The following is an 18975-nucleotide window of genomic DNA, read 5'->3' on the forward strand; positions in this document are numbered from 1 at the left end:
AGCATGACACCCAGACTACATTGGGTGTCTATAATGAACTGACAGAATTTCAATCAAAAGCTAAAGACACCAGACATTCTAATGTACCAGGGGGGCCTTATCACAGGAGGTGGTGTGATTATCCTTTGACTTTTGGAGATGAAGATAAGCACTCTGAGGCCTTTAGCAGGGCTATCCTTCCTGCAGAGGGTGAGGGGTGGTGTGACTGTTTTGCAGGCCAGTGAGGCCCAGCAGGCATGGCCGGCTCAGTCTGTTCAGCCTTCTTCCTCTCCTCTGGGCTCTGTGGTGCTGGAATCCCACAATTAGATGGAGCCAATTCTCAAAGGACAACCCTCATCCAGAGCTAGAATCCCCTCCAGGGTCCCCATGGGAGTCCAGTCTCTTCTTTTAATTCTCCAGTAACAAAAAACTCAGGGCTTTTCCAGGTAGCCCATTTCCTCCTTTACTGGTAGAAACTTCCTGATGTGCATCCTAAAATTTGCCACCTTGGAAACACCAGCCATTGGCTCCAGTTTTCTCTTTTGGGCCACCTGGGACATTCGTTTCCCCTTCTGCATGCCAATCCTCTAGACAGTGAAGCCTGCCACCACATTACCCCAAGACCCCTAGGCCAAGGAAGCCCCAAGGTCTTCAGCTGCTCCTCACTGGGCATCACTCCCCTTGCCATGTCCTTTAGTTCATCAGTCCCCAAAGTGGAAGCCTAAGACCCCCTTTTCTGGCTCCATCCTGCAGAGCAGAAGCAGAACTGCAGTCATTAGAGGAAACTCCTATTGTCTCTGTTTCTGCTGAGCCAAGTGTCCACTGAAAACTCTTTAATTTTTCTTTTTTCATGGTGCTGGGGATCACACCCAGAGCTTTGCACATGCCAGGCAAGTACATTACCACTGAGCTGCAGCACTGCCCCAAACCTGTCTTTAGAATGGTGCCAATCACAGTCCCTATCTCTGTGGTCAGGGCAGTGGAGGGCTCCAAGACCTGGGCTATCCTTGTGGGTCTGGCCCTGGGGCCTGGTCCTCACACTTTGTTCTTGCACCGTGCACCTCCAACCCTGCCTACAAACTTTGCCAACAGCCTTGGACCCCAAGGGCAGTGGGAACATGAAAAGGACAGGACAGCCTGTCGCTCCTGGCAACCATTGCATGTCCACTGACAGCTGGAGCTGGGCTGGCAAGTCTTGAGGGCCTGTGACAAGCAGCACACTGTCCACCTGCTCGGGGCAGGGTGGGACTCCTAAGAAGCTGTGCCTAGGCGCTCCTGGGCGGGCCCACAGCTTGCCCTGCTTCTTAACAGGTGAGGTCGGGGAGCCCGGGACTCCATTAATCAAGTGAAGCAGACCTGGTGGCAGGCACGGCCGCATCAGCCTCGGCCAGATGCCTCCCGTTCCTCTCAGCAGAGCAGCACTCCAGACTGCACTCCCATCTTGCTCTGGCAACGAGGATCAAGGCCTCTGGCAGCCCTGTAATCCGCTTGGTAGCAGCCGGAGCACATCCGGCCAAGTCTGTGGCTTTCTCTTTTTATCCTGTGAGTTCACAGAAAATAAATGAGACCCTGGTTTCCAAGAAGGTGAGGGAACAGTAAATCAGTCTGTTAACCCGCTGTCTGCCCACCCTACCCCCTTACCTTCCAGAGACCACCGAGTTGGGAGCCAACAAATGTGTCAAGAATTAAGGTCCCAGGCATCAAGGGCTTGGCACCACTGCGGAGGCAGCACTGAGCATACCTGAGGCATGGTCCATCTGGGATCCCACGGGGAGTAGGGGGCAATGAGTAGACGCATTCCAGTGTCTTGTGTCACCTCCCCCAGCTGCCCCACCTTCCTCTCCTCCTAACCTAAGCAGCACAGATTTTGTGTAATGACAGGGAAAGGGAACATTCAGTGCCAGGCTTTTAATTACAATTGCTTTGGGCTGCTGGCTTCCAAGCCGAACGGCCACACATAGATGTTTTATCACACCACAAAGCCATCAGGTCCAGCTATGGTGTGTGTACTGGGCACCTGGTGACATGGGGCTGTGTTCATAACCCACCAGGGAAGGGCTGGGCCCAGATTGGTTCACACAAGCACAGAGCAGCTGGCCAAGTACAGCCCTGGGCATTAGGGAGCCCCTGGAGCAGATGGAAACACCTGTGGAGACCTTTACAGCAGACTCCAGGGAAGGCTTATAATTGGGCAGGAGAAAGTTCTTTGGGAGGAAGGCCAAGCTCTGGAAAGATGATGGGGGTGGATAATACTGCGGGGTTCGGCCAAGTGAGAGAAGTACAACAGTAACCAAGTCCACAGCACTTCACAGTTGACAAAGAGCTCTCCACTCTCTAGAGCATGCTTAAGCCTCACATCAACCCTGCCTAGGGATCACAAGCTCAGAGAGGGGAAACCACTTGCCCAGAGTCACAGGGGCAGAAAACCAGGACTCCACCCGGAGCCTGTCACTGCATCCAGCAGTCTCTCCATGAGGCACAGGGATGAATCCCAGGACCCAGAGGAGCAACCCAGGCAGGGCCCACTGAGCCTCCCAGAGCCTCCAGGGTAGCCCTCCCTCACGGCAGCACTGTGGTGACGCTGGTGAGCACCACATGCTCGGAGACTTTGGAGACGGAGCACCGGCTCTGCAAGGACAAGGACTTGTGGCTGGCAGAAGAGCGGGGACTGGGGGCCTTCAGAGAGCTGCAGGGACCCAGGCCAGGCAGGCAGCAGGAGAAGGCGGCCTTAAACTGCTCCCGGAATTTACCTTGGTTAGGAGACAAAAGACACAGCCATAAGGAGACAAACGCAGCAGGAAGGGACCTTGAGCCCACACAGCTCCAGCCAAGCTGTCTGAGAGGAGGCTGGGAGGGAGGGTAGAGTTGGAATGGAGAGCCCCAGCAACCTCGGCACTGCACGGGGAACGAGGACAGAGGCCCAAGCGGCTTCCCAAAGAAAAATGCAATTATCATCTGATTCCTTGGCTTCTGGCTCAGAGCCTGGCTCAAGGCGTCTGGCTCAGGGGCCGTGGGTCACCTCGGCCCCACTCTGTGTGCACATGGAGAGGCTTGGGGCTTACTCTGCTGCCAGGCTTTCCCCAGATCTCCTGTAAGATGATGAGATGGCAGCAGCAGCCCTTGCATGTGGCAGTCCCACTGTGCCAGGCACAGTAACAGCTTCCCCAGCGTCCATCCCCCCAGAGCATCCCAGCATCCTGAGAGGTCATAGGGCTTTATCCTCACCTCACAGAGGAGATGCTCAAAGACACAGGCTCACCCAAGGCCACCAGTGAGAGAGAAGAGTGATCACCACACCCACACCAGCTCAGCCCACTCTACCAGGGGAATGCGGAACCAAGCCCTCCTTGACCATGTGTCACCAGCCTGCCAGCCGCACTGGTGCCCAACATAGGCCAAGCACACAGTAGGTGCTCAGTAAATGTAGTCCAAGCAAAGAGGTGTGATTCAAGAAGTCTGCCTGCCCTTTCCTCCCCACAATGCTCCTCTCTTGTGTTCTCTCCCCTGAGCTAGAACCAGCCAGGCAGCCTTTGGGAGTAATTTTTGGGTGGCATTGAGGATTACATAATGACCTCCGATAGCTTCTTGAACATCTTAACTGTTTCTGAAAAATTATTTGTGTCCAGACTTGAATGGCCATCTAGACCAGCTCCTTAGAAGCCTAATGCTAAATATGAGGTCTAGCGAGTCACTTCTGCTGTGCCAAGCCTGAGGGGTCAGGCCACTACCACCCTCCTGGAGGCCTGAAGGCAGAGTGGAGATGGGGGCTACAGGACAACAGACACGAAGCCCATGGTGGGAGTGAGGGCCTGCAGGCCTGGACTTCCGGAGGTGGGAGAGAGAGGGCAGTGCTGGAGGCCGTGGATCCAGGGTAAGCCCCTAGATTCCTGGGGCGTCTGCTGGATGGCCGGGAGAGCCCTTTCATGGGACTGAGCTGCCTCTGCTGGTGGCTCTCCCTTACCCTGGGCCCTGGATGATACACCATCCCCTCAGCCGGACTCCTGGGCTTTCTTCCCACAGGCCTGGCTCCCTCTGGGGAAAATAGACTATTCTGCCTGTATTGACCAGAGAGGGGCATGCCCCCAGGCTGGGAAGGGAAGTGGAGGCCACTGGCCCAGCCCTTGCCCTTCTGTGGTCTGTAGGATCTACCAGACTCCATCCTGGGTGCTGGCCACTGCTGGAGCCCAGGCTTCTGGGTGTGACCTAGTCTTTCCTGAGTGGGGGAACCCAGAGCAGAGGCGTGATGCTCAGGAGAGAGTAGGTATATCCTTGCCACCATCCTTTCCTTGGGCCCTGGATTGACAGTGGGGACACTTGTCCCAGGGACTGCTGGCCACCCTCATTCACTCTGCCCAGCCCACTCACCGCTGAGGAAGTTGTAGATGATGGGGTTGGCGGCGCTGTTGGCATACACCAACCAGTGGGAGAAGGTGAAGCAGGCGTACACAGCTTCGCGGTCGCTGGCTTGGCGGAACATCCCGAACACCCTAGTGCCAGGTGGAGGAGTCAGAAAGGGGCAGGTGTTGGGGGTGGTGCTCACGGAACTCCAGCTGGGAAGGGCAAGTTTCCCCCGCCCACTTCTGTCCACTCAGTGGCCTTTCCTGGGTTTCCAAGTCTGAGGTCTTGCCTATAGTTTTGGGTTCTCAAGCACAGAAAGTAGGACCACAGAGGGCCTAGGGACAGACACCAGGTATATGTGCCCAGTCTCCAGCTACCTAATCCCCTGGAGTCCCCATCCACCTTCTCATCCAACCTCACAGCGACATGAGGAGCCCCGGTCAGCATCTATTCTTCAGCTAAGGAAACTGAGGCTCAGAGAGTTGAAGTCCCAAGATCACACACCCAGGACACAGCCAAGCACAAACCCAAACAGGCTGACTCCTGCCCAATAGCCTATGTACTTCCCCAGAATCCTGTGGCCCCTCATCTGCTGTGTCCCTGTGTACCTCTGCCTCGACTGCTGTCCCTCCAGATCCCTGCAGGCTGACTCCCTCACTTCCTCCAAGTCTCTGCTCAAGGGTCACTTCCTTTTGTTTTTATAAATTAAATCTAAAACAAGCCGGGCACCGTGGCACACGCCAGCCACTCAGGAGGCTGAGGCGAGAGGATCATGAGTTCAAAGCCAGCCTCAGCAACTTAGCAAGACCCTGTCTCTAAATGAAATATTTTTTAAAAGGGCTGGGAAGGGGCTGGGCTTGTGGCTCAGCCATAGAGCCTTCACCTCGCACATGAGGGGCACTGGGTTCGATTCTCAGCACCACATAAAAATAAAATAAAGGTATTGTGTCCAACAACAACTAAAACAAAATATTTAAAAAAAGAGCTGGGGATGTGGTTCTGTGCCTAAGTCCCCCTGGGTTCAATCCCCAGTATGCCCCCCAAAAAAAGTCTAAAACAGAAAAACCATTTTCCCTATTTTCTTTTTCTTTATAGCAATGATCACTGCCTGATAACACACATGAGTTTTTCTATTTTCCTCCTCTCCCACTACAGTGTAGTCCCCACGAAGAGAGGGACTTTGCCTTGTTCACCCTGGAACGTGATGCTTGAGGAGTGAAGGGACGGGTTTTCACGACAGCCCAGAGCCATTACTATTGCTATACCATTTAATGAGCGAGGACATGGAGGTGCGGGGACTCAGGGAAGAGAAGGATCTGTCCTGATGTGGGGGGCCAGTAGAGCTCCTCCCACACCCTCCCACCTTTGGCTGCGCTCTCACCTTTTGAGGACATTGAGGACACTGATGGGCAGGTAGCAGAGGGCAAAGACCAACAGCACCACCATCAGCATCTTGGCTGTCTTCCTCCGGGCCCGCATCTGCTTCACCTCCGCCAGGAAGGCACGGGCCCGGGGCTGGGGCTGTGCACTGGGACCCTGCCCCTGGTCCTCCAGCTGGTCTGAGGGTCTCTTCCAGTTCCGTACCAGTGCCAAGGTAGTGCCTGGGATCTGTCCAGCACACACAGAGAGCAGTGGTGGGCATAGCTCTTTGGCAGGACTGATCTCTTTGGGTGGGTCCACTCCTAGCTAGACCCTGGGGCAGAGTGGAGGTGGCAAGGAACGAGCTCTTGCAAAAGGAGGGAACCCAATATTCACAATAAAGATGAACACTCTGGACTTGGTGATTAATATACTCTCATTTTGCATTATCTCACTGCAAAACCACCTACGGCATGCTTTTGAAAAGGCATTATTGATTTTTAGCTGTAGATGAGACAATTGAGACTCAGAGAGAGGCGGAGCCTCAGGCCACAGCCTCAGGTCTGAACATCTCCTGGCTGCCCATCCATCCTCCTTCAATATCCAGCTGCATCTGTGGGGACAGGGTGTGGGTGGGGTGAGCTGGGCCTCTCCCTGGCCCATATCAGACCGTGGGGAGGCCTAGGTCAGGGGTGAGCAGGAGGGCAGCAGTGAATGACCTGGGCCTCAGAGCATGGGTCCCCCTCTGGGTTGATGCCCATAATCCTGGGGTGGTTCTGGGCTCTTGGAGCAGCCAGAGACATCCTTGAAGACCCTCCTGCCTCTAGACACCTGGATCACCCCCCATCAGAGGAGGATGGGGCTAGAGTGCAGGAAACTTGGCATCCAGAGCTAGTCAAACATTCATGAGCTGTGAAACAATCTCATCTAACTTTCCAAGCCTTGGTTTCTTGTCTGTTAGATGAGGTCAGTGCCTCTGTCCTGCTGGACAGGGGGTCTGGGAGGGGCAGGTGGCAGGCGTTGGGAGCCTGCAAGGCAGGCCAGTATGGAAAGGCCCCACCTGACTGGGCATCTTTCCAAAGCAGGGCTCGGGTCTAACCAATCTCACCACCCACCCTGCAAGGTCTGGGTGCCGTCAACACTGTGTGGAATGTAAGTGGTATTCCAGAAGCGAGTGTCCGTGCCCGAGCCTGGTCACTCTCTGGCCTGCATCCTCTCACTGCCCCAGCACTGACCAGGGAGTTAATTCCACTAGTGCTTAGGGCCTCTGAGCACCCCTCTCCTCATGACCCCCCAGCAGGAAACCCACTGCAGAGCCATTTGTAATAGAGGAAAGAAGCCAGGCCCTGGGACCGGCTCTGCCCCTCATTGGCCTTGGCAGGAGACTGCCCTTGCTCAGCACTGTGACGCAGGCAACAGCATGTCTTTTTTAGGTAGCGGTGAAGACACTGGATACAAAGCTTCACCAGGCAGAAACTCAGAGCTGCTGTTAATGTTTCAGAGATAAAATGAGTATTAGAAACTTACAGATCCAGGTTTCAATCCCTGATTTTCTACTCTCTAGCTGAGGGCTTTGGGGGACATGATGTTCTTTCTCTGTTTTCTTACGTATTTCATGGAGGATAAGATACGGAGGTTAAGAGGTTGCAGGATTCCCTGGGGGTGATGGAACATAAATGGCAGCTACTGGTAATGGAGTTACCAAGAGTTAGGCCTAGCACTCTAGGTTTCAAGTTCCCCAATGTCCCCACGTCCCTGGGCCTTGCCTCTTTCCAGTTGCAGCCAGGATAGCATATTCTGAAGGCAGAGGGTGTCTACTCCCTGAGGCCAGTAGCCCCCCACCCCTCTCAGTATAGACAGTGCCCAAAAGAGCTGGCCTCACCTGGCGGCCCCAGAGCTTGCGGAAGATCTGGAAATAGGCCATGGCCATGAGGCCCAGTGGGGCCAGGTAGGTGACAATGAAGAAGCAACTGTGGTAGATCTTGGGGTACAGGTCATCTGTAGGGGCCAAGAGATGTAAGGGTCAAGCTCAGCATGGGGGCCCCAGGCTTACCTGGTTGGCAATGCCACCCTTCCTGTGTAGGGCAAGGCCTGAGTGCAGCTGAACCTCCCCCATGCTGGCACCATGGCAGGGAGATCGCCTGGAGTCACCCAACCTGCAGTGTCTATCCTGGAGGGACCCCTAGGGATGGACAGATGTCTGCCCTATGGGTATGTGTCCTGGAGGTGCCCACTATTACCTGCCCAGCGTTCGTCACAGACAGAGAAGAGCCGGGTTCGGTTGGCTAGTTCAGGCAGCACACTGCTGCATTCCATGACAGCAGCCTGGGGGACCATGACAGCCAGCGACACGGCCCAGATGCCCAGGATGGAGCCACGGGCACGCCGGGCGGTGCTCTTGAACAACAGTGGGTGGCAGATGGCATACCAGCGGTCCAGGGCAATGAAGCTGAGAGTCAGTACTGCCACTGACACTGACACGGCCTGCCCCACAGGGACACAGCATCAGAGATATGAGGGGGAACAGCCCAGAGATAACAGACATCCCAGTGTGGTGCAAATTCTGACTCCATTTAATGGCTGTGTGAATTTGTGCAAGCTACTCACCCTCTCTGAGCCTCATATGCAGAATGGGAATATACCATGTACCTGGCAGGATACTGGTGAGAATAAATGAAATTGTGAATGGGAATGCTCAGCTGGAGACCTGGCATATAGTAGGTGTTCTCCTACTGTGAATAATTACCTCCATTTATGGAAAGCATTACGTGGCAGGCACCATTCTCATGAGGTGGGTACTGTGTTACAAATGAAGAAACTGAGTACAAAATTCCCTCCTCTGTCTTTATGTTTAAAGTCTCCAGAGTTAATCAATTGAGTGGAAAACCTTGAAACAGCGCAAAATCCAAGAAGCATTTCTCTCACCCTGGAATGCCACCCCTTCTCTAAATTGTTAGGAGAAGGAGGCAGAGATGGGTCCGGACCAGTATCATGGGTAAGCATGGCCTCCAGGGCTGCCCCCTGCTTCTGGGGTGCAGGGAGAGGGTCCAGAGATAAATCAGAGAGGCCACGGCCAGCCTCTGGCTGGCACTCCTTCTCCACAAACCTCATCAGGTGCCCTGGTTCCCACTACAGGGAAGGCAGTGGATAGTCCCCTCAACTCTGCCCCCCTTGGGATCAGGGTGCAAGCCCAGCAAGTATTGGTGTTTGTGTCACAGTGGGCTGATGCCTCTCTTCTCTGCTGTGTGCCTGGAGGTCACCATGGATGCGTATGTGGTGTGGCAGTGTTTGGGACCAGGAGTTCTGTGTAGGAGCATGTGGAGCTGTGGCTGTGTCCTCAAGTGCTCACCCCAGTAACCTGTCCTTCATGGCAGTAGGGGATGACAGTGCATTGGTCTTGAGCCACTGTGTCGTGCCTGAAAGGCCAGCCAGAGTCACTGAGACCTCTGGAAGATGGTGGTTTTCGTGTAGGTGTGACAGAGGCTGGTGAGGGGTTCCTGAAGAGCTCACCTGTAGATAGGGGATGACCTTGCAGAGGGTGTGGCCAAAGAGCCAGGACTCGGTGATGTCCACTAGTAGACTAGCGGGCAGGCAGATGGCCGTCACCAGCACGTCAGCCAGCGACAGGTTGACAATGAAGTAGTTGGTGACTGTCCTCATGTGGTGATTCCGCCACACGGCCAGGCAGACTGCAGCCAGCAGCCAGGGGGCCAGGGCAGTGAAACCTGAGTCAGAGCCACGCCCACCCCTCCCCGCCCAGCCAGTGAGCCCCTGTCCCCGCGAGCAGGAGAGGGTCAGACGGGACCGGGACTCACCCCCCAGTCCCCAGAGGAAGCGTTACAGGAGAGGGCAGGACCGAGACCTACCCAGAGTGTTGCCCACCAGGGCCACGAGGAACACGGCCACGTAGGCGGCGATGAGGACCCACTCGTACTGCTTCGGGTACAGATAATCGCGCCACAGATAGCGGAGAAACTCGTCTTCGTAGTCTGGTGGCACGCGGGACGGCTCCCCGCTACCAGTTGGGACCTCCGTCTGGGCCCCTGGGGCTGCCGAAGGCTCCATGAGCTCAGGAGCCGCTGCAGCCGAGGGGTACCCTGGGCTCTGCGAAGGGAGGGGAGCCCGGCCAGCCCTCAGCCCACTCCCCTCAGGGGGCCCGCTTCTTGCACCCAGGTCTTTGGGGTCCCAGCCCAAACTTCCTGAAGGAAGGAAGGAAGGAAGGAAGGAAGGAGATATTAGGGAGTGTGCCTGGCACTTTGCATATGCGCTCCCTCTTAATTGTCAGTATCAAATCCGTGGAGGAAGGCAGATCTGGGTTGATCCCAACTCCACACAAGTTGCTTTTGGGTAACTTACCTCGCCTCTTTCAGCCTCGATTTCCCCATTCAATGGAGTCCAACGGAGTAATAACGGTACCTACCTCCCAGGTCGGCGGCGAGGAGTAAGGAATGAGTTCTATTGCGCGCTAAGCGCTTTGCCCAAAGCCTGGCACTGGAAGCTAGCCTCACGGACGTTGCCGAATACCATTATTAGGGAGCCTTGCTTTGTGAATGGGCAGATGGAGGCTCAGAGAGGTTGAGCCCCTTGCTCAAGGTCACAAAGCTACAAAGCCAGGTCTGTCTGGATTCGCGGAACACCACAGGGGTGGGAAGGGAAGACGTACGGATTACAAATATTCTCTCTTGAGTTAGCTCAAGGGCCTTAATTTTTTATTAGAAAAAGAATTGAGGCAGGTATTAGAGATCCAGGCTGCTCCCACCAGACCCGCCTGACTCCCCCCCACCTCGTGGGTGTACACACACACACACACACACACGCACACACACACACCAGGAAAGGTGCGAGGAGGAACAGAGAACTTCCTTGCGAGCGAGAGGAGAGGCCAGGGCCCAGCGGCCAGGCCCTCAGACCCTCTGCCAGGCCCCTCGCAAATCGCCGCGGCGCAGTGCTGGGGACCGCCGCTAGCGGCCGCTCTCTCCATTCATAAATCCGGCCTCGCTCCCGCCCCTCCTTCCCCCCTCGGACCCCTCCTTCCTTTGACTGGGCAGAAGCGACCCCGGGGTGTGTAGTAGGGTTGACGGTCCCTGGAGACCCCCGGGGGAGCGAGGGTACAGGGGCCGAACAGCTCCCTCCGCGGGATCTCCCTGCACCTCGGGGACTGCGGGGAAGGGGTGCAGGGGTGCAGCAAGACCCCTGGGTGTTCCGCAGCAGCCTGCCAGGAGGCGAGCAGGGTGGGATGGTGACCCAGCCTCCCAGCGTCCAGATCACTCCTGGACTCTTGGTCCACCCATCTCCCGTCGCAGGTCCTTTGGAGCCCTCACCCCCGGGCCGGGGTCCCCCACTCTCCGCACCTGTTGGCTCCGGGACCCGGGCGTTCTCGCTTGCTGGTTTCCAGACCTTGCACCCGGGACTCCGCCTTCCTCCGGGGAAGACGGACTCCTGGAGAATGCGACTAGGGAGGGGGCCGGGCAGCCCCCTCCCGAGGCGGCCGGGCAGCCCCCTCCCGAGGCGGCGTCGCCTGGCTCGCTGGCAGGGAGCAGCCCGGTTCCAGCGCGGGCAGTGGCTCGGCGAGGGTTCCGCCGGGCTGCGCCGCCGCGGGGAGGGGGGCCGGGAGGGAGGGGCAGGGCGGGGAGGGGAGCCCCAGCCTGTCTCGCAGCCCGAGACCCGGAGGGCGGAGGGAGAAGCTCATCCCTCCCCGCCTGTCACTTCACGCTTCCATCCCACCTCCATTCATGCGTCCATCCGTTCATTCATACCGTCGGCATTCATTCAACATTTATTCCACCGCCACCCCCATTTGGGCGCATCGACTGCATCCCCAGGGCACCATTGGGGGGCCACAGGGCAGAGGTGTACCCCAGCCCCACCTCTTCTGGCTACCTTACCTAGCTGACGAGGATGATGGCATAGGTGGGTCTCAGGGGTAAGGATGCCCGCGTCACCTCCAGCCGAGCTTTGGATGCTGCCAGAGCAACTAGCTCCCAGCGATGCCCAAAAGCCCTGCTCTCTCATCTCCGACTCTCTGCCCCAAATCCTTCTTTCTGTTCATACCTACTTCCCCCTCCCAAGACCGACATGAGTTGGAGGCAAGAGAGGGGGTGCCAGAGGGGCTCATTAATTCAACAAATATTTACTTAGCTGTGTGCTGGTCAATGAATAGTAATAACACAGCTCCATTCCTATAGAGTGGTGAAATGTGATCTCATGAAACCGTCACATCAACCTGGTGAGGGTGTTTTTATTCCCACTTTACAGATGAGGACCCTCTGGACACACTTGGCTCAGTGTTTTGCCAGAAGTCATCCAACAGAGGCAGAGCTGGGTTCAAGCCTGTGCTCCTCTCAGATCTAACAGACCTGACCACCAAATAGAGGCTCCCCAACCCTCCAAAGGCTCTCTGGTTGCTGGAGGAAGGCAGGTGCACAGCCAGGCAATTCACCTATGGGTTCCCTAGAGCCGGCCCCTGGGGCTTGGGATCCTGAGACACAGCAGATGGGCTGGGCCAGGGCTTCCTCGAGACCTGAAAAATGAGAAGGTGACCCCGCAGAGGAGGGCGTTGGCAGTAGGTCAGAGGTCCTCATGGTAGAGGAAGTTGCAGGTGCAAAGATTTGCAAGTTGGGCTTCCTGGAAATGGCAGGTAAGTGAAGAGTGACCTCATGGGCCTCAGGCAGCCATTCCCTGTCTCAGAACATTAAACCCCGCCCTCCTCTCTCACCCTCTGAGGCTCACACTCCTTCCCTCCTAGAACTTGGCTCCTGAGATATAAACACCATCTTCCCTTAGCAGGGAAACCTTTTCACAGGTGCTGGAGATGCGCTGTTAGGCACAGAACATGTGGGCGGGAGCCGGGCAGCTATGGAATGGCGCCTGACCTCCTCTGCAAAACAGAAAGGAGCACTGAAGCTAAACTAAGGCACAACTTTGTCCTTGGGCAGCCACAGCATCTGCACGAGGATGATGGGTAATAGAGACCTAGGATTCAAAACCGTCCTGCCTGCTTTAGGTGTGGCAGAGGTAGAGGCATGGATGAGGGACTCGAGGAGAGGGGCTGGCGTGTGTGTATACGCATGCGCACACATATGTGTAGAGGACAGGTACTAAGTTGGTGACTGGGGGTCACCTGGGTGGGATGTGTGTAGATGTTGATTTGTATTTTGGTGTGTGTGTCAGTGAGGAGTGTGTGTTGGGAGAGGGTATGTCTGTCTCTTTTGTGGGTCTAAATGTAAGGCTGTGACCAGCCTTGGCTTGCCAGCGCATTGCTCTGTGAGTGTGAAAATGTGAGTGTGGTCATGCCTTTGTGTCCATGGCTCTGTGAGTGTGGGAATGTGGAACTTGGTACATCTGCTCCAGTGACGATGACTCATCCCTCCATGTTAACCCCCTCCCCCCATCTAGAGCTGTGACAGGCTTTGCCATTCAGGGGCTGGGGAGGGGGCTGCAGCATGTGGGGAGATGGAAGGCAAATCCTGCAGGGACATTTAAATGACAGCTGCAGCAAAACAAGGTACAGCCGCTGATGCGGAAGGTACAGATCCATGTGTCTGCGTGGGTGGTGGGTACCAGCTGAGCCCAGCCCAGCCAGGCTTAGAACTCAACAGCTTAGGGCCTCCCAGACACCCTGGATTGGAATGAGCAAGGGGCTCCTCAGGACCCACCAGATCACTGTTCATGAGGGATGTGTCTGTGTGTGCACATTCAGACACACAAAGAGAGCCAGATGCCCCCCGCCCCCCCCCACACACACATACTCCTTACAGACACAATCGTGGCTGAGATTTGCCCAACCCCACCCAAAATATCCAATTTCCCATAGCCCATCTCCCCTTATGAGGGGGTCCCCAATTGCCAACCTTTCCCCCTTTTTATCCTTTGGCACCCCAAAAATAGCTGCTCCCCAGGACAAGTGACCATGAGCAGCTCCCTAAGGAGGCAGATCACTTTTCCTCTGCTCTCAGACCCTGGCCGGCAGGAGGCTCTGGGCCCCAAGTCCCTCTGGTCCTGAGTCTGGCCCACTCAGCTGCACCTGAGAGTGGGAGAAGCCATTCAGTGGCCCTCATTGCACATGAGGGAGACACCCCTGGGTGTGCTCAGAGGAAATGCTGCAGGCCGGAGAGGCCAGTGGCCCTCTAGAAGCCCCACAGGGACTGTGGGGAGCAGCATAGCACGGGGCGCTCCTGGCAAAACATCTGTGCCTAGAAGAGAACCTTGGGTCATCCATCTCAGGCTGGGCCCTCAGCCCTGGCGCCTCTTCTACCCAGGGAGGGCCAGCCTTGGCTTTGCTGGAGCTGTCTGTCAACCAGTGCCCACATGACCTCTTTCCTGGAACCAGCCAGCCCCAGCCTTGTTGATCTAATCCTGAGCCTCTGAGCCATAGGTCCCTGTCACATCCATCTTCAAGTGTCAGCCTGGGCAGTGGCCCCAGGTGCTATCTCCCCCTCCATCCCAATTCCAATGAGACTTACAGTAACCTTTGTCTGGCTGGGACTAGAGCAATTGAAATGTAATTGGGTTTGCAACTTGCTAATGCTGCTGTAGCCTGGGGATGTGGGTGGGAGACGCTGGGAGGGCAGAAGTGCTGTTTAGGACAGAGATCAGAAAACAAGCAGAGATTGGGGGAGAAGGCAGCCACGACTGGGCTGTGGGTCCAGAAAAGGGGTTCTGAAGTCTGGGTCATGGGAGACCCATGACCAGAGGAATGAGGAATCTATGGGGTTTTTGGTCCTTGGGCCCATGACTGGCCTCTGGCTTCTGGGAATGCCTAGCCAAGTGCTCCTGCCCCTGGGAGGGAGCCATGGACCTCACATACCCTGCCACCATCCTTTGTTCCTCCTTCCCCAGGGAAAGCCTCCTCCTTCAGGTCTGGGTGGCTCAAAGGGACCAGCATCACTGGGAGAGCAGGAGCCCAGGGCCTAGAGTCAGGCCTCCTCATGACCTTAAAAGCTAAAGAGCATCCTCAAGCCAGGGCTGGAGAAGGCAGCCCCTGCACCCACAAACACTGATGGTCCCTGGAATCCCAGTGGTTCAGGAGGCTGAGGCAGGAGGATTGTGAGTTCAAATCCAGCCTCAGCAAAAGCAAGGCACTAAGCAACTCAGTGAGCTCCTTTCTCTAAATCAAATACAAAATAGGGCTGGGGATGTGGCTCACTGGTCAAGCGCCCCTGAGTTCAATCCCCAATACCTCCCCACAAAACAAAAAACACTGATAGCCCGGAGGCTGCAGAGAGGGCCCCTGATGATTAGGCTGGGGGGTCCCTCATGCAGTCAAGGGGTGGGGGTGCCAAATGCATTAGGGCTGGAGCCTGTGGAGGGAGGGAAAGGGCGAAAGAGGATTGAGACTGACCATGACCGTGCATGTGAGCCCAGGGGAAGGCCAGTCAGCCCCAGAGGTGCTAAATCCATCTGAGGGGAGGTCCGGAACACAGGCTTCGGGGCCACGAAGACCTGGCTTAAGATGCCACTCGGTACTGTGTGACCCTGCAATAGTCACTTCCTGAGTTTCTGTGACAGGCTGAATCTTGGCCCAGTGAAGCCACATCCAGGTGTAGCTCAGTGGTACAGCACAGGCCTCGCACTCACGAGGTCCAGAGTCCTGTCCCTAGTACCTCCAAAAACCAACAAAAAGTTAAGGATCGTAAGATGGGGAGAGGAGCCTGGATTATCCGGTGGCCCCGCTAACCACAGCATCCTTATAAGAGGGTGGCAGATGCACCAGAAAGAGGAGAGGAAATGAAGGACCTGGGGCTGTGAGGGATGGCAGTGCTGGAGGGGACCACAGCCCGAGGAATGCAGTGGCCTTAAAAGATGGAACAGCACAGAGCAGGCGCTCCCACAGCCTCCAGAAGGAAGGAAGTCCTGCCCATTTCTTGATTTTAGCCTCCTGAGGCTCATCTTGAATGGCTGTTGCTTTAAGTCGTTGAATTTGTGATAATCTGTTAGAGAAGCAGCTAGAAAGGAGCATACCCTTTCTGTGCCTCAGGTCATTGGCTGTAACAGGAGCCTTTGTCACATGGAGGTTGTGAGAGACCAAGACCAGAGAGGTGTGCAGAACAGCAGGGCGGGAACAGCAGGGCAGGGACACAAACAAGCACATGCACAATCTCTTAACCATGATTTCAAATTTTTAAAAGTCAAAGTGGGGGCTGGGGATGTGGCTCAAGCGGTAGTGCGCTCGCCTGGCATGCATGGGGCGCTGGGTTCAATCTTCAGCACCACATAAAAATAAAATAAAGATGTGTCCACCAAAAACTAAGAAAAATAAATATTAAAAAATTCATTCTCTTTTGAGCAACTAATAAAAAATTTAAAAACGTGAAAAAAATTCTCTCTCTCTCTCTTTAAAAAAAATAAAAAAATAAAAAGTCAAAGTGGTCTTGGGGAAGAATAGCGAAGGCTATGTCGAGCATCCTCACACTTAAGCTGTGGTTCGGTGTTGTTTGTATCTTGAATCACAGACTGGTGCTAGGAGCCGTGACAGCTCCAAACCCTAAAATCATAAATAATGCCAGTAATAAACAATGATCATAGTAAAAGTGTGCTGGCGTGGGTACATCAACACAGGAACACGCAAGAGGAAGGAAAAGGAGAGGCCTGTTCTCTCTGGGAGGGGTGTGGGTGCGTGCGTGTATATGTGTGTGTGTGTGTGTGTGTGTGTGTGTTAGGAGACGTGGGGAGTTGGGGGTTTTCTAACTATGACCTGGATCACCAGAAATTTGAGGAAAATCTTGAGTAGATAAGAGAAAGACCAAGATAAAGAGAAAACATTGCAGAGGCATTATGGGCTGGGTCTTGAAGGATGCATAGGAGTTCACAGACGGGCTTTGAGTGACACATGCTGGGTGAGAGTGACAGGGGAAGAAGGGGAGGTATTCCGGGTAGAAGGGACAGCACGAGCACAGGTAACGGGTGGGCATGATGGACATCTGTTCTGGGAGCACAGTGAATGCTAGTTTGGCTGGGGACGCTCCCCTGGAGAGGAGTTAGGAGAAAGAGAAAGCGGGTGAAGGGCTGGCTAGAGCGAAGGAGGAGCTGGCACTCAATCCATCCCAAGGTCGGGGTCCCTGGAGGGTTTAAGAGAGGCACTCTTGTTCTAAAACTTAAAGACATTTTAAGTTAATAAAGAAGACATCTCCTTACAAAATAGTCAAACATTCCGAATAAAGTGAAAATCGTTATTTTTAATTACGTGTGTTAGAATATAACTGCTGTCAATGAAGAATCACTCCCCAACCCCCCATCTACCTCCAGATAATCGTGGGTTAGAAAGACCAAAGTTTTTTTCTCCCTGAAGACCACCAGGTCAGGTTATCATTATCAGGAAGCCAGCCCGTTAGAGGGGTATCATGGTAATGTGCACAGATGCCAGCGCCACACTTTAAACTTTAAATCCTGGGTCTGCCACCTACCAGCTCTGTGACCCTGGGCATGCTACTTAACTTCTCTGTGCTTGGGTTTCACCATCTTCAAAATGAAAATCACAGAATACCAATCTGGTTAGGGAGAATAATGTTCCCCTCAAAGATGTCTAGATCCTAACTGTTAGAATCTGTGCCCAAATGGACATTGCCACGTGATTACGTTAAGAATTCTGAGGTGAGAATATTGGGGTGGGCTCAATATACTCCCAAGGGTCCTCATACGAGGGATACAGGAAATCAGAGTCATGACAGCTGTGCTGAGGGAAGCACTTGGTGGTGGTGACAAGGAGGGGCCAAGGACTGCAGGGTGCCATGGAAGCCACCAAAGGCGAGGGGGCGGGGCTTTCCACACCCCTGCAGGAGGAGGCAGCCCCAGCGGCTTCCATTTCCAGGACTGTAAGAGGACAAATCTGTGCTGTTTTAGCCACTCAGCTTGTGGAGCTTTGTTACAACCCATAAGAACTGAATATCTATCCACGTTAGGGGAAATGAGTTAGTAGATGCAAAGCACTTTTTAAAAAAGGGCCTAACGGCAATTAGCACACAAAAATGTATTAGGTATTATTATTTATGGCAAAACGCTTGGCCTGGGTCAGAGATGGCCAGTCAGTCATTGGAAAGGCACATCACGCCTACATATGTCCAGTGGCCTGACCTTGGTCACCTGTCATGTAGCTGCAAGAGACACTGGGAAACATAATTTTTCTCTAGAGAGCCATTTCAGCTAACGCTCAACTAAAACGTTAGGGCTCTATGACTAAAGGAAGAAGAGGAGGTGATTACTGATGCATTAAGTACCTAGAACAATTCCTACTAGGAAAGACGAGAAGCTTGGAACATAGCCTTTGGTAAGATGCACATATTTCCAGCGCGTCTTCCCTGTGACATTAATTTGATGCAATGTTTCTTGACACCCCGATGTGTGAGAGGAGACATCCTTGCTTACTACTCGCTCTGCCTTCCTCCTCCCAACTCTTCTTGCTAAACCCTACATTTGCATCTGGTTCTATATCCGTAATTACAAGGTTCCAATTGTGTGTATTGTCTATCTCTGAATTTCAAATATCAATAAAGTTATTTTTTAAAATATTATGATCATATAAACATGATTCTCTGAGGAACCAAGTAATATTCTGGGGCCTAGAAAGGAGCTAATCCTAGAGTTTCAGTGCTGTTTGAAGGGAATCGCTTCAAGTTCAAGTATATTCTCCTACACTCCCTCTGATACTTGAAGTCATGTTACATTTTAATTCATTTCCTATTTGGGCCATGACTTTCTTAGAGAACTTTTTGTTCTCTTGGAGTTTCTAATTGCTTTTCTCTTTTCTTCTTTAGAGAAGAAACATATGCCTTTTAAAATCAGGTCATTAAAATCGCCCAGCTTCTTAATTACATTATTTGTTGAATGAAGCCCATTTTCCTGTCAAAGACCTTCTTCTCCAAACCCTCTGACTTCCTGTTCTAATTTTGACTGATGGCTCTGTGGACCTCTGGTATTTCTAGTCATTGTTCTCCTGGGTTAATTCCACTGCTCTGTGAATCTATTGAGTCTCTCTTTCGTGGATTATGTCACTGTTTTGCTGCAGTAGATCTTCAAATAATGATTTTAAAAGAAGGGCATAGAAGGAAAGCTTTCTGAATTTTTGCATGTCTGCAAATGTCCTTCATTTGTCTTTACATGTCTTCAGGGTGAAGATCAACCGGCAGGGCTCCGGTGTAGGGTACGCGCTTGCAGACAGGCGTACAGACACCCTGGGCTCCCGCCCTGGGCCAGGATGAGGAGGAATTTATTCTAGACACCAAGACTCCCTGTAGGAACTCCAGCCTTATGAGAAAGATCACTCAGTGCCTTTAGAAAGTAGTTCTTTCTCACTTAAAATCTGTT

The 18975-nt window shown here is 53.9% G+C and overlaps 1 protein-coding gene across 3 annotated transcripts; it reads right to left on the minus strand.

Moving 5' to 3' along the window:
* Nucleotides 1–36: 36 nt before the first annotated feature.
* Hcrtr1 (hypocretin receptor 1) lies at nucleotides 37–11190 on the minus strand. Of its 3 annotated transcripts, XR_009224332.1 has the most exons (10): nucleotides 11028–11190; nucleotides 10033–10092; nucleotides 9543–9725; nucleotides 9187–9365; nucleotides 7917–8160; nucleotides 7559–7674; nucleotides 5699–5925; nucleotides 4345–4466; nucleotides 1621–2729; nucleotides 37–1519 (listed from the first exon to the last, which is right to left on the minus strand). XR_009224332.1 is itself a non-coding variant. In XM_046469352.2 (7 exons), exons 1-7 carry the CDS (start codon nucleotides 9739–9741, stop codon nucleotides 2539–2541), a joined length of 1278 nt encoding a protein of 425 aa, XP_046325308.1. In that variant the 5' UTR covers nucleotides 9742–9851; the 3' UTR covers nucleotides 37–2538. The 3 variants fall into 3 exon arrangements, 1 of the variants encoding a protein (XP_046325308.1); XR_009224331.1 differs by lacking the exons at nucleotides 10033–10092; nucleotides 11028–11190 and having other exon boundaries at nucleotides 9543–9851; XM_046469352.2 differs by lacking the exons at nucleotides 10033–10092; nucleotides 11028–11190 and having other exon boundaries at nucleotides 37–2729; nucleotides 9543–9851.
* Between the last annotated feature and the right edge of the window lie 7785 nt (nucleotides 11191–18975).

The sequence above is a fragment of the Marmota monax genome, unplaced genomic scaffold (genome assembly GCF_021218885.2).
Source record: "Marmota monax isolate L192 unplaced genomic scaffold, Marmota_monax_Labrador192_F-V1.1 WCK01_AAM20220418_F8-fsc00008, whole genome shotgun sequence".
Taxonomy (NCBI): Eukaryota; Metazoa; Chordata; class Mammalia; order Rodentia; family Sciuridae; genus Marmota; species Marmota monax.

Bases quoted from the DNA above. Each gene is read 5' to 3' on its own strand.
- Hcrtr1 (XM_046469352.2), bottom strand. From the start codon at position 9,741: ATGGAGCCTTCGGCAGCCCCAGGGGCCCAGACGGAGGTCCCAACTGGT. The intron at 7,675-7,916 runs GTAATAGTGGGC...TGGCCCCTACAG, and splicing joins CTGTGACGAACGCTGGGCAG to ATGACCTGTACCCCAAGATC. The intron at 2,730-4,344 runs GTGAGTGGGCTG...CTCCTAACCAAG, and splicing joins CATCTACAACTTCCTCAGCG to GTAAATTCCGGGAGCAGTTT.